This window comes from Plasmodium malariae (assembly GCF_900090045.1).
Source record: "Plasmodium malariae genome assembly, chromosome: 10".
NCBI lineage: Eukaryota > Apicomplexa > Aconoidasida > Haemosporida > Plasmodiidae > Plasmodium > Plasmodium malariae.
The window spans coordinates 482,530-496,271 of NC_041784.1; the positions used below are offsets into that span (position 1 = coordinate 482,530).

Sequence of the window (13,742 nt, forward strand, 5' to 3'; positions counted from 1 at the left end):
GTGTGCACATGAAGTGGCTATATTTAAACCAATGCGTATATGTATATAGGTACATAAAAATATATGTATATATATGTATATTTATATGTATGCACAGGTATATCCCTATGGAATTATATTTTCAACTCTTTAATAACTTGAATGAATTCCTTTTTAATTATGAACACATGTATATTTATATTTATGTACATAATTATGCATAAACATGTAAGCAGAGGCATATATATATATATATATATACTTTTGGATGGTATTCCAACTTTTTAAAAATAAATACTCCTTTATTTTTTTAATTTTTTTAATTTTTTTTATTTTTATTTATTTTTATTTTATTTATTTTATTTTTTTAATAACTTTATAAATAATAAATAATAAATAAATGAATAAATATAAATATAAATATATATATATATATATATATATATATATATATATATATATATATATATACAGTAACACTGCCGTTATTTTGAAAAAAATTGCAAGGGTAAATATATATTTACATATACAATATTATACATTTGAATAAATGGTAAAAAAAAAATTGTAAAAAATTTTTATATTTCTATCGCATGTAAATATAATATTAAAAAACGTATGGATTACAATGTAATAAAAGAGGATAGTATGTTATATATATTTTATATATATATATATATATATATGCATATATATATAATATAATACAAGGATATGAAAATGAAAAAAAATAAAAAATTATAAAAAATTATGTAAAAGTAGTTATATCTACATTACAGAAATGTATACGTATAAATAATATATATAAGCACATTTATGTAAAATATATATATATACTTTTTATATACATACATACATACATATATATATATATATATATTTAAGATAAAAAAAAAAAAAAAATATATTTTAAAGGTTTCAATCTTCAATAAATAACGGTGTCAAAAATAAAAAATTATGCTAATAAGCTTAACAAAAATAGAAATTATTAATAAAACGTTTACTATTACGCTTACTTGTTTAAATGGCACATACGTACATAGTATGTACATAAAATATGTATACAATATGTATGCAATATATATACATATATATATAATATATATATATATGTTATAAGCTTTATATTTTTGTATATGGATATATATAAAAACATATTTATATGCATATATATATACATATACGAATGTACGTGTATTTTTAAGTACATATAAGCACATATACATGTTTATACATATATGCATTAATTATATTTAAATATTTCACAAAAACTTCTATATAAATGACATATTTACTACATTTTGGATGTTTACTTTTTTTTTTTTTTTCAACGGTATATACCAAAAAGAAAAGAGCACTCTAACAAAATTATATATTTTATATGTATAATTAAACTGAAAGCATTCATTAAAAAAAAAAAAAAAAAAGGCATGTGCTCTTTTTATTTTTTTATTTTTATTAATATATATTTTTTTTTTTCCTTCATATGTATATATTGTATCCCCTTATCTTTGTGAGTGAAGTGTATGTTGCAAATATTACCATAATATTATATATAAATATATTATTTATACTTTTTATATTTGTACCCTATAATTGTATATTTTGCTTTAATTATATATTGAAAATTAATTTTTTTATTTTATGCATTATTATGTTACTACACAAGGGAAGTTACTATAGGCATGAAAAATTTACATTTACAATTTGATTTGTATGTGCGTACGTATGTATGTATATATATATATATATATATATATATATATATATATATATATATATATATATATATGTATATGTATATATATATATATATGTATATGTATATGTATATGTATATTTGTATAACGGTTAACTGTATTTATACAAGCTACTCATAAGTTACATATAAATGCATGTATTTTAAAAAGGATAAAGTATCACCGCCCACGAATATTATTGTATTTATATATATAATATATATACATATATACATATTATGAATGTATAAAAATACAACATATAATTAAATATAAATTTATGCTCTCCTTTTATTCGTGAATGGTACATATGTAAGAATTATTTAATTATAAAACAAAATATAATTTTAACTTATAGTCTCCCCTTAATTTTTTTTTTTCCTTTTTTTTATTTTATCTAAATTTTTATTTATCATGAATTTTCTTAAAATACAAGAAATTATGTCATAGCTAATTCATTTGTTAAACCTATAAGTAATGTGTTACATGTATGTTAAATTATATATATACGTTACGTACATAAGTATGTATTTATATATCTATATCTATACATATATATATATGCATATGTATAAAAATATTACGTTTATTTAAGTATTATTTCTTTAAATGTAAAAATTTTTTGAAATGAAAAAATTGCTGTTATTTATTATACACTTGTTAATATATAATACATGAATGAGAAAAGCATATAAAATTTTTTTTTTGTTGTAACCCCCTTTTTGTAAAAAATATTATAGTATTTTTTTTTTCCTTATGATTTATGTGTTTTATTTTTTTGCAATTTTATTATTTTTTATATACAACACAATTTTAGTTTTTTAATTTTTATATGCAATAAAAATTTAGTTCTGTATCTTTTTATATACAATACAATTTTAATTTTCTATTTGTTTTAATTTTTTTTTTTTTTTTTATGTGCGTATGTAATTGTAATCTTTATACTTGTACGGTATTGTAGATTTATTATTACACCCTTACTATATTTTGTTTACGCTTTTGGATTGTTACTATTATATATAAATGAACTTTTAATATATAGGCATATATATATGTATATACAAAAATATGCTTTTTGTACTTATACATAACATCTCTACATGTATATGTAAATATATATTATATATGCATCATATATATAATTATATGTATACGTATACATTTTAATAATATATATACTTAAATGTATACATATATATATATATATATATGTACATATTTCTGTATTTACATATAACGCTTGTATTTATGTATAATGCAGTACATTTTCATATTCGTACATTCAGGTGATGTATCTTCTCCTTTTCGAAATAAATTGATTTTTTTTTTTTTTAATTTTTTGTAATATATATTATTTTTAGTAAAAATTATAATAGGGATAGATAAATATATATTATATATATATATATATATATATTATATATATATATATATTTTTTTTTTTTTCGTTTGAATAATTTTGCTTCTATTTAATATGGGTGCATTCTCTTTATTAATTTTATTTTTTTAAAAATTTTTTAATTGAAAAATGCTTTAAAATATATATATATTTATTTTGAATGTGGGGCTACTCTTTGGAAACGCAAAAAAGTTCGTGAAATGTACAAACGATTTTTCATTTTATTACACATATATATATATATATATGTATTTATATACATATTTATAAATATATACCCAAATTATATGCATTATATATATATTTATTTATTTATATATTTTTAAAAATTTATAATTGTTATAGTAATGTAGCCTTGACCCCAAATTTTCGAATTAGTAGAGGAGTGCACACTCTGCATGTGACAAAGTCGTGCATATCATTATTTTGCTATATGTATGTGTATGTATGTATGTATATATGTATGTATGTATGTATATATGTATGTATGTATGTATGTATGTATATATGTATGTATGTATGTATATATGTATGTATATATGTATGTGTGTATATATGTATGTATGTATATATGTATGTATATATGTATAGTATTTTTGTTTATGCTGAATTTGTAATACCTCCTAATGCGTTAAGGTAATAGGTGCTGTTTTTTTTTTTTTTTTTGGTAAATATTTTGGAAGAAACCAACATAAAAAGGAAAAAATTATTTTAAATATAACACTTTACGATAGATAGCTTTAAGAATATTTTTTAAAATAATGGCATCTTGATATACCCTTTTGAACTCTGAAGCTAATTAAAAAAGACTTTAACATATGACCATATATATATATTTGTATGTATGTATATACAATACTTGTACACATAAAACTTACATGATATGCATGCAGGTATATTTACTTCTACCATTTTTTAAAAAATAAATTAATTTGGGGGTTTCTTTTAACGTGATTATTTAAGGGGAATGGGGACCCAAAATTTTGAATTAGATACATTATTAACTTAACGGCTTACATTGTTCTTTTTATATATGGAAAGCCATGTTTAGATAATTTAACGAGCACTTTTATATATGCATTTATGCGTTTATTTAATCATATTCTATTTTATTTTGTTTTACTCTATTTTTTGGCGTTCTTCCAACTTTATGTACATAAAAAGTAAATTATTATTTTTAAGTATACATTTGTTACACGCATAGATATATACATATATGTATACCTATATATTTATGGCTTTTTTTTTTCTTTTTTTTTTTTTTGCTATAACGATTTAAGGGATTTTTCCTTCTACGTTTTTTTTTTTAAATATAATATAAATGAAAAAATAAAAAATTATAAACACTTTATTGTACTAATAAAATTCTATGCGTCATAAACACATAACTGTTTGTTAAAAATGAAGGAGAAAATTGTAAGGTAATGACTTAGATAAGAATAGAAAAAGAAGCGTTAAATGTGTTGTTCATTATGAGATTAATGCGGCTTTAAGCATTCATTTATATATATATATATAGATATATATATTTTATACAGTCGTGCTAGTAGCACATGTGTGCAAACGTGCTGAACATTTTTACCGAATAGAATATTTAAAGCCCATTTATTACCATTTTAAATTTATACACGATTTGTACTTAACCACGTCTTATAAATAGAGTGTAACCTTTTCTTTTTTTTTTTTAGTTTATACAATTACCTTAAAGATAATTTGAACAAAATTTCGGCAATAGCGAATATATTATGCTTAATCGATTGTATTGTAATACCAATTGTTACAGTTCTGATATCAGTGATTAATGCATTCAGTAATGGCCATAACGGTGGTGAACCGGATAGCCATAACCACAATGAATGGCATGAAATAATAGAAAAAGTAATAATGAACTGGTTTTCATACTTTTTGATGTGTATTTTATGTTTCCTTGTGACTGAATAATTTTGCTTATATACTTATATATATATATATATATATATATATATATATATATATATATATATATATATATCCATATCTATATACCCACATTTATACTCTTTTTAGGTTGCCCTGTACGTAATGACACCTTTAATTTCGATGACAACCATCTACAACTTCATTCAATTGAGAAATGTTCCTCTGCTTTTGTGGACCTTATTTGGTCTTATTTTATTTGTTCTTTCACATGCACACATTGATTTTTCAAACGCAAAAGTAAATAGTGCATATCAAAAATTGCATTTGCCGATGGCTTTACTTGGGGCTGTTTTTTTAGTGTCAACAAATTATGCTTCCCACGAATTGCTGAAGATGAACAACCTAGATCACTGCTGTAAACATAAGCATTTATCAAATAGTATAAAAAATAATAAAAGTAATTACCACAGGGTGGAAATAAACACGAATGATGTAATGAATAATAATGAAGAACGTAAGAAAGAACGAGTAGAGGTTTATAATATTGGATATCTTAATAATAATGACAATGAATTAGCAAGTTTTTTATAATTCAGCTATTTTAAAAGAAACCACATATAGGCATTATAATTTATTTTGTTTATGTGTTGTATAATGTTTAATAAAAAAAATAAAAAAAAAAAATTTTGTACAGGCAAAAAAAATTGTAATTAGGGACAGTATATTCTTCATACTTGTCATTAAGGAGCAATATGGATTGTATCCGTGTAGTAATGATAAAATAATGCTTATTCTAAAGTAAAATAATGTTCATCTTGTAATTAAATTTTGTTTTTTCATTTATCATTCTCAAATTTACCCTTTTTCATATTGGTACACAAACACAGTTTATTTATAATATCATGCCTGGGCTATGTGTGTATATACTATATGTATATGTTTTTACTTATCTGCATAACTTATTTTTCATTCCACTTTTGTTTTTTTGTTGTTAAAATATTTTTTTTAAATTTGCAACAGTGATACATATCCCTTATTTACTATTGTTTTTAATCATGTTTTATTTTTGTGCTTCTTAGTTTTAAGGAACAAATTTTCAAAAAATGACAAAAAATGTCAAAAATGTCAAAAATGTAAAAAATGTAAAAAATGTCAAAAATGTCAAAAATGTCAAAAATGTCAAAAATGTCAAAAATGACAAAAAATGTCAAAAATGTCAAAAATGTCAAAAATGTCAAAAATGTAAAAAATGTCAAAAAATGTAAAAAAATGTAAAAAATGTCAAAAATGTAAAAAATGTCAAAAATGTCAAAAATGTCAAAAATGTCAAAAAATGAAATAAAGCAAATTGACATAATCGCTTAACATTTTAAATGCTTATAAGTTATGTTCAGTTATTCCGCAAACCGTTAACAGAAAGAGAGGGGATATGTGGATCGGCTTCACTTCTGTAAATATGTTATGCATGAACTTAATAGAAAATTATGTTAGCATACTTTATACAAAAAAAAAAAGACAAACTTAAAATACTAATGAGTTTTTTATTTTTATCTCTAAACAGCAATCCGTTGGTCCGTTTCCCCATTTAGTTCTTTTTGTAAGTTCTTTTATTTTTTATTTCTTTCCTTTACGGGCTTACCTTATTACCACACCACACTTTTTTTTTTTTTTTTTTTTTTGAAAAAGGGGTAATATTAAAGCAAAAGAGCAGATATATTACTAATAGGCAAATACAACAAAATTAATAGTGTCATTATTACTCTTTTGTACAAAATTGATAAGCAATTTTTAGGAAAAAGTGTACACATGTACACATTTACATATGTAAACAAATTTATTATATCCCTCAACACATTCTTAATTATCTTATTCATATTGTCCCTATGGGCATTTCGGAATTATGATATAATATAAAAGACCCTCGTAAATAGGTACACCCCTCAATTATTGCTTTCTACATATATGCTTTTTTTTTTTTTTTGTTTGTCTAACCATACATACATATATGTCATATGTACTACAATAATGTGGCTTACATAACTTAATGTAAAACCCTGCCCCCTCAAACAGCAGAAAACTCAAACCATATGCATGAAAAAAAAAAAAGAATATAAATTTTCTCAATGTATGACATAATATACATATTATTCATTTAATGCGTAAAATAAGTGAGCTAGAAATATAGCCCAGTGCATCTCAATAAATACCCCAGGAATACTGTTAAATAATATATATATATATATATATATATATATATCAATCCATTTTCAACTGCGTAGTTTGTATATTAAAACATTTCTTTTTAAAAAAGGTAAGAATAATGGAAAATTCTACATAGAGAAATTTAAGTTATATTTGCGATAGTAATACGACTACATTTTGTAATATCTAATTAAATGAATGACACAAAAATGAAAATTAAAAAGAAAATGGAAAAGAAAATGAATATGAAAATTAAAGCGAAAATTAAAATAAAAATGATAAATAGTGGTACACAAAAATGGGAATAGAATAATAGGAGAGAAATGGGGAGACAAATAATGACATAAAAAAATTTGCCAAAATTAATCAAATTATAGGCTAAAAAATTAACTAAAAAATCAGGTAAAAAAAATTTATAAAAATAGCCAAATGAATAACCAAATAAATAGATAAATAAATAGCCAAATAAATAGCTAAATGTATATCTAAATGTACAGCTAAACGAATAGAAAGATAATTATCAGGGAGCATAATATCTTCATTATTAGCCCTACAAATGGTAATATGACTAACAAAATAAACATATATATATATATATAATAAAGCATAGGACGAGATAAGAAAAGGAGAATAAATGTGAAAGCCCGGATACAATGGAAAGTGGGCATATATTATCTATATAAGAATATACCCGCTGCTCCCACAAAAAATATAAAAACAAAATGGAAGTGAACAAAATGAGTATATAAATAAAATAGAAGTAAAAAAATTGAGAATAAAAATAATGGCAAAATAAACCATAAAAATAGGAATAAAAATTACAAAATGGGCAGTGACAGGATATCAATCAGCCACCCACTTAAAAAAGTACATTGTGCGCGCGTATATGTACACGTGCGTATATGTACGTGTGGGGGGGGGCAGCAGGCAATATAACCGCTACCACCTCAACACTTCTGACAGTAAATTTTGGTAATTGGTAATTTAAAAAAGAGGAAAATAAAAAATAGATAAAAAAATGTAAAAACAACTGCAAAACAAATAGCATAGATACTGCGTGTAGATTGGAGAAAATCAAAGAGTGTTAAGGATAAATTTGCAATGGTAATTGAAACAACAATAACAAAAACAGAAAATTTGGCATATTTTTTTAAAGCAAATTTTCCTAACACATTTTTATGAATACTGAAGCGGTAAAGCGGTACAATAGCCAAAGGTAATAAAAGCACTTGAATAACATTAATAAAATTTGTTAATTGATCAATGCTATATTTATCATATAATAAAAATAAATAAATAATTGAAAAAAGGAAAAATCGGAAAAATAATACCCTAAAAAATGGGCTTATTTTTTTATTTAAAAAACCTTCAAATACAGATTTGGAAGCATATTCACACATAAAACTTGAGTTATTTCCACTACTTAACAATCCAAAGGACCATATATATATAGAAACTTTACCAAATGATTTTTTCATAACTTCATATGCTGTAAACAAATTATATTCATCTCTTCTATCATGTACATTAATACTTACCTCGGCAAATGTAAGCACTATGATACAGTTAGTTACACATGAGAGAAATAAAGACCCAGCAGATTCGATAGTTCCTAACGTATTATATCTTTTTAACATTCTATCATTAAATATTACTGCCTTCTTTTTTGAAGTTAAATTGGTATGTAAATAAAAAACATGCGCTGATATGATACTACCCAGTAAAGCCATAGCATCAAACCCTTTACCTTCAGGTATACGTGGATACATAATACTCATTGCTACTTCTTTAAAATTTATTGGGACCATAAAAACGTTTATAATAAAACAGAATGCTAAAATGCCGATAAGAAAACTCAATACATTCTCAAGTAAACTCAAACTTCTATTTTCTAAAAAACTATAAATTAATGCTTCAATTAAAGTATAAAATATTGCTACTTTAACTGATACACCAAATATTAAATGAATAGCTACAAATGTACCAACGATGGATTGAATATGTGCGCCCCATATTGCCAACTGAACAAAGAAATATAAAATACGTGAAATTCTTTTATCAAATTCTTTATAACATATTGATGCTAAATCTAATCCTGTAACATGACCAATTTTCATTGACAATACTTGAAATATAAAGCCAAGTAAATGACCATATGCTAAAATCCATAATAAATGATAACCTGTATAATCCTTTACTAAATTATTATTATTATTTGACGATGATCTAATTAAACCTACATTTAAATTACTACATAAATTTCCTGGGTCTAGATATGCAACTGCTACAATCCAACCAGGCCCAAAATAACTAATACACATTCTCAATTTTTTAATAAAAGATATTTTGTTTCCACTTGTATTTAGCTCCTCATCCTCTACTATATTATCCGACAAATAAAAAGAATTATCATTAAATGACTCTTCTTTATTTAAATCTAACACTCCATTATTTTTCTTCTTTTTCTTTTTTTTATCCTTACCTCTTATTATATCGTAATTGTTATTTCCACTTTGCGTTATTTTACCATCCTTACCGCTACTATATGCCATACCCTCAATATGCGTCGTTGACTGAGTAGAATCTAATTTTTTAATGCCCATTCGGCTGCTACCTCCGTTGCGGTTATTGCTGCTATTGCCATCGTTATCGTAATTACTATTTCTGCTGTTACTTATATTGTTCTTGTCTTTATTATGTGTATGGCTCATTGTTCCATATAATGCTTAACACGTTGTTATGTGCTATATGCGAAAGGTGGGGGGGGCGTTTTGTTATCAGTTTCCCTATATATTTTTTTGCTATTTTTTTTTTTTTAATTTTTTTTTTTTTTTTTTTTTCTGTTCTAAGGATGCACCTATTAAATGTAACTGAATATAACAACAACACTCAAAACTTTGTACTATATTTCTACAATGGTTTACTTGTATGTCGATTATTCAACTGGTGCAGGTCATTTATTCGTACGCGCAGTTTACATGTATATGCATATTCATATGCGCGCTGATATACAAGTGGGTATATTTATATATATATATATATATATATAGTAGTTTATAGGCATGCATATAAGTGTACATATATACATATACGTATACTCACATGTACACTTTCAAAAAGGTAATATGACTATTATTATACTGCTATACTACTATACACTTTAACATCTAAACCATAATGAATCATACGCCATATAATACATAGCTAAATGATCTTTATTAATTATTATATTTATAGTTGTATTTTTATATTTGCTTTATTTTTACTATATTTTTATTACTATATTTTTGCTATATTTTGTCTCTATTATTATTGCAATATTTCTACTTTATTTTAGTTTTCTTTTTACTTTTTTTTTTTTTTTTTTTTTTTTTTTTACATCAGTTATTATACTTCTTTTCCCGAAGCTAAGAAAAGCTATATCAAATGTATGGTACTTCTATACAGCAATAATAGGAAATGTAAAAATAACTGCATTTAAATTTAAAAAAAAAAAAAAAAAAAAAAAAAAAAAAAAAAAACCTACATATTAGGTATTAGAGAAAAATAGTCTAACTAAACTACTGAGTTTAGGAGCACACAACGGGTCTTATATGTAGTCAGTAAATAAACCAACAAAGCCATCAAACGTAAACCTATCCATTGATATATAAAAAAAAATAATAATAATAAAAAAAAATAATAATAAAATAAAATAAAATAATAATAATAAAAAATAATGATTATATTAATATTAATAAAAATAAATAAAATGCTAAATACAAAAATAAGGGAAAAAAATGAGGCAGAAAAAACAAAAAAAAACTATTAACAGATTGATAGACTCGAAGTTTGAAAAATTAAACGATAACTTCGCTAGATGTACATATAATAATAGTCATCTAGCCAAAGCATGTACAAGTACATGTAACTTATCTACATTTAGTATACTTTGCAAATATTATATAATAAAAAACAAACATATAAATTTGTACGTATATATGTATATATTTATGTACGAATATATGTACGAATATATGCACGAATATATGTATGTACGTAAGTACGTAAGAATATACGTATGTAATAAGTACGTACGAATATATTTATACAAATACGTATAAATATATTTATACAAATATGTATGAATATATATATATAATTTCGTATGTATATATATATACAATTTCGTATGAATATATTATACAATTTCGTATGTATATATATATACAATTTCGTATGTATATATATATACAATTTCGTATGTATATATATATACAATTTCGTATGTATATATATATACAATTTCGTATGTATATATATATACAATTTTGTATGTATATATATATACAATTTCGTATGTATATATATACAAATTAACACGTACGTATATGTATATGAAAATCTGCTTAAAATGAACAAGTTACTAAAAGATTTTCATATAACCAATTAAAATAAATGAAAAAAATTTCAAAATTTATTTGTACGTATAAAAGTTAACTGGAAAAAACAAAAAATTTAAAGCAGCGTCATAGCTGTATTCATACAATAATAAAAGAATTATATTCACTGAGCTTGTTACAAAAACATAATTATAATTAAATATAATATTAATATAACATAATATAATAATAAAACAATTTAATAATAAAACAGTAAAATAATAAAACCAATATAATAATAAAACAACATAATAGCATATAATAATATAGTACTACAGTAATATATAATATAATTATATGTTTATTATATTATTATATTTATTATTGTAATTATTAAAAGAAAATTTTATAAAATGCATAAAAACAGCAAATCCCTTATTATTATCTTTTCCATATAACAAATTGTTCATATAGTTTTCTTATATTTCTAACTAAAAAAAAAAAAAAATAATAAATTATGCATGTAGTGTTATACCTAATTAAATATATACATGTATCAACTAAATCTAGATGTACTCGTAACATGGGTTAACCAATGAATAATAAATACTAAATGTACTTCAAAACATCCGATGCACAAATAAGCCTGTTTTAAAACGCAACTGTTAACTAGTTTATAAATCATATACATTTGCATATAACATATATCTATCTATATATATATATATATAATACTATATATAAAATAAAATATATATATTATGCAGATTCTAATTGGTTTACCCTTTTTTACAATATTTTATATAATTGCAGTAATGCAAGATTATTTGTTTAAATAAAAAAATAATAAACAAATATATATATATGTATATATATTTATATGTATATAAATATAAATACATGTACATATATGGTATGTGCTTCTACTCTAAGCAAAGTAAGAAAAAAAGATAAATTTGTTTTTCAGGTGTTTCACCTATCATTGATCAATATTCACATCTTGTATATACAGCAAAAGGGATGTTTTAACTCATATAATGTATATATATATATATATATATATATATATATATACGTATAATCTTTTTATTTCGCTTAGTGAAAAATTCTATGAAACAAGAAGAAAGTAAGCTTGAAACTTTTCTTGCTTTAATGAAACTGTATAACTTAATGTGGAAGAAATAAGAAATTGAAAAAAAAAAAAAAGAAAATTGAAAAAAGGTTTACGTTAGAGCCGTATAAACTCGTAATTTGAAAACATCCTATAAATAATAATGATATATAAAAAAAAAAAAACTTAGCAAGAGGTACTTATATATATATTATGTAGGTATAAATTTTTTTTTTTTTATATGAAAAAAATAGAACACTTTTAAAATAAAAGATTAAAATAAGCGGTTAATACACCCATTTATTTTTGACGAAATGTATAATTTGGCTATATATTTGTTCACAAAATAAACGGGAAAAAACTAAGAAAAATTTATAAGCACTGTGTAATTAATTGGATCTGATCAGTTTTGTATACATAATAAAACAGTTTTAAACTTTATGGAAGTTAAAAATAGTACATTCAATAGGTATTAGTAATTTAGAATAACGACTGCGAATGTAGCTGTTCCTTTCCATACAGGAATATGCTATCTTTTATTAATTCTACACTGTATATATATATGTATATATGTATATATATGTTTATATATGCACGTAATGTATGTTATATCTGTATGTATATAGTGTTTGCAGTTCTATTAAAATTAGGCATTTCTTTTACACATTTTACCATGAAACTTTGACAACTGCAAAATTGATGTGTAATACTATTATATATGCATAACGAATGATCAAAAAGTTCGCTTTATATTTTCCTAACATGGAAGTAGGCACTATATACCTCATTAGGGGGATATTATATATATATATATATATATATATATATAACATGTATTTGCGGAAAGAGAGTAAAAAAAAAAAAAAAAAAAAAAAGAGCTTTGCAAAGTTCAATTATACATTCATATATGCTATATTACAAGCGAAATTGTTTTTTACCGCTACAATAATAACAATATAGTAATTGGTATATAAATATATATAGGTACTATATCTTATCATAAATTAAAAAATCGCTACATATATATGTATATATATATATATATATATGTA

At 22.5% G+C, this 13,742-nt stretch overlaps 2 protein-coding genes across 2 annotated transcripts; one reads left to right on the forward strand and one right to left on the reverse strand.

Moving 5' to 3' along the window:
- Nucleotides 1-4,518: 4,518 nt before the first annotated feature.
- Nucleotides 4,519-5,607, forward strand: PmUG01_10020700 (conserved Plasmodium protein, unknown function; the record flags this gene model as incomplete). Its single annotated transcript, XM_029005388.1, has 3 exons — nucleotides 4,519-4,538; nucleotides 4,806-4,995; nucleotides 5,164-5,607. 3 exons carry the CDS (start codon nucleotides 4,519-4,521, stop codon nucleotides 5,605-5,607), a joined length of 654 nt encoding a protein of 217 aa, XP_028861982.1.
- Nucleotides 5,608-8,165: 2,558 nt separating this feature from the next.
- Nucleotides 8,166-9,929, reverse strand: PmUG01_10020800 (transporter, putative; the record flags this gene model as incomplete). Its single annotated transcript, XM_029005390.1, has 1 exon — nucleotides 8,166-9,929. The coding sequence occupies one exon, from the start codon at nucleotides 9,927-9,929 to the stop codon at nucleotides 8,166-8,168; it is 1,764 nt and encodes a 587-aa protein (XP_028861983.1).
- Between the last annotated feature and the right edge of the window lie 3,813 nt (nucleotides 9,930-13,742).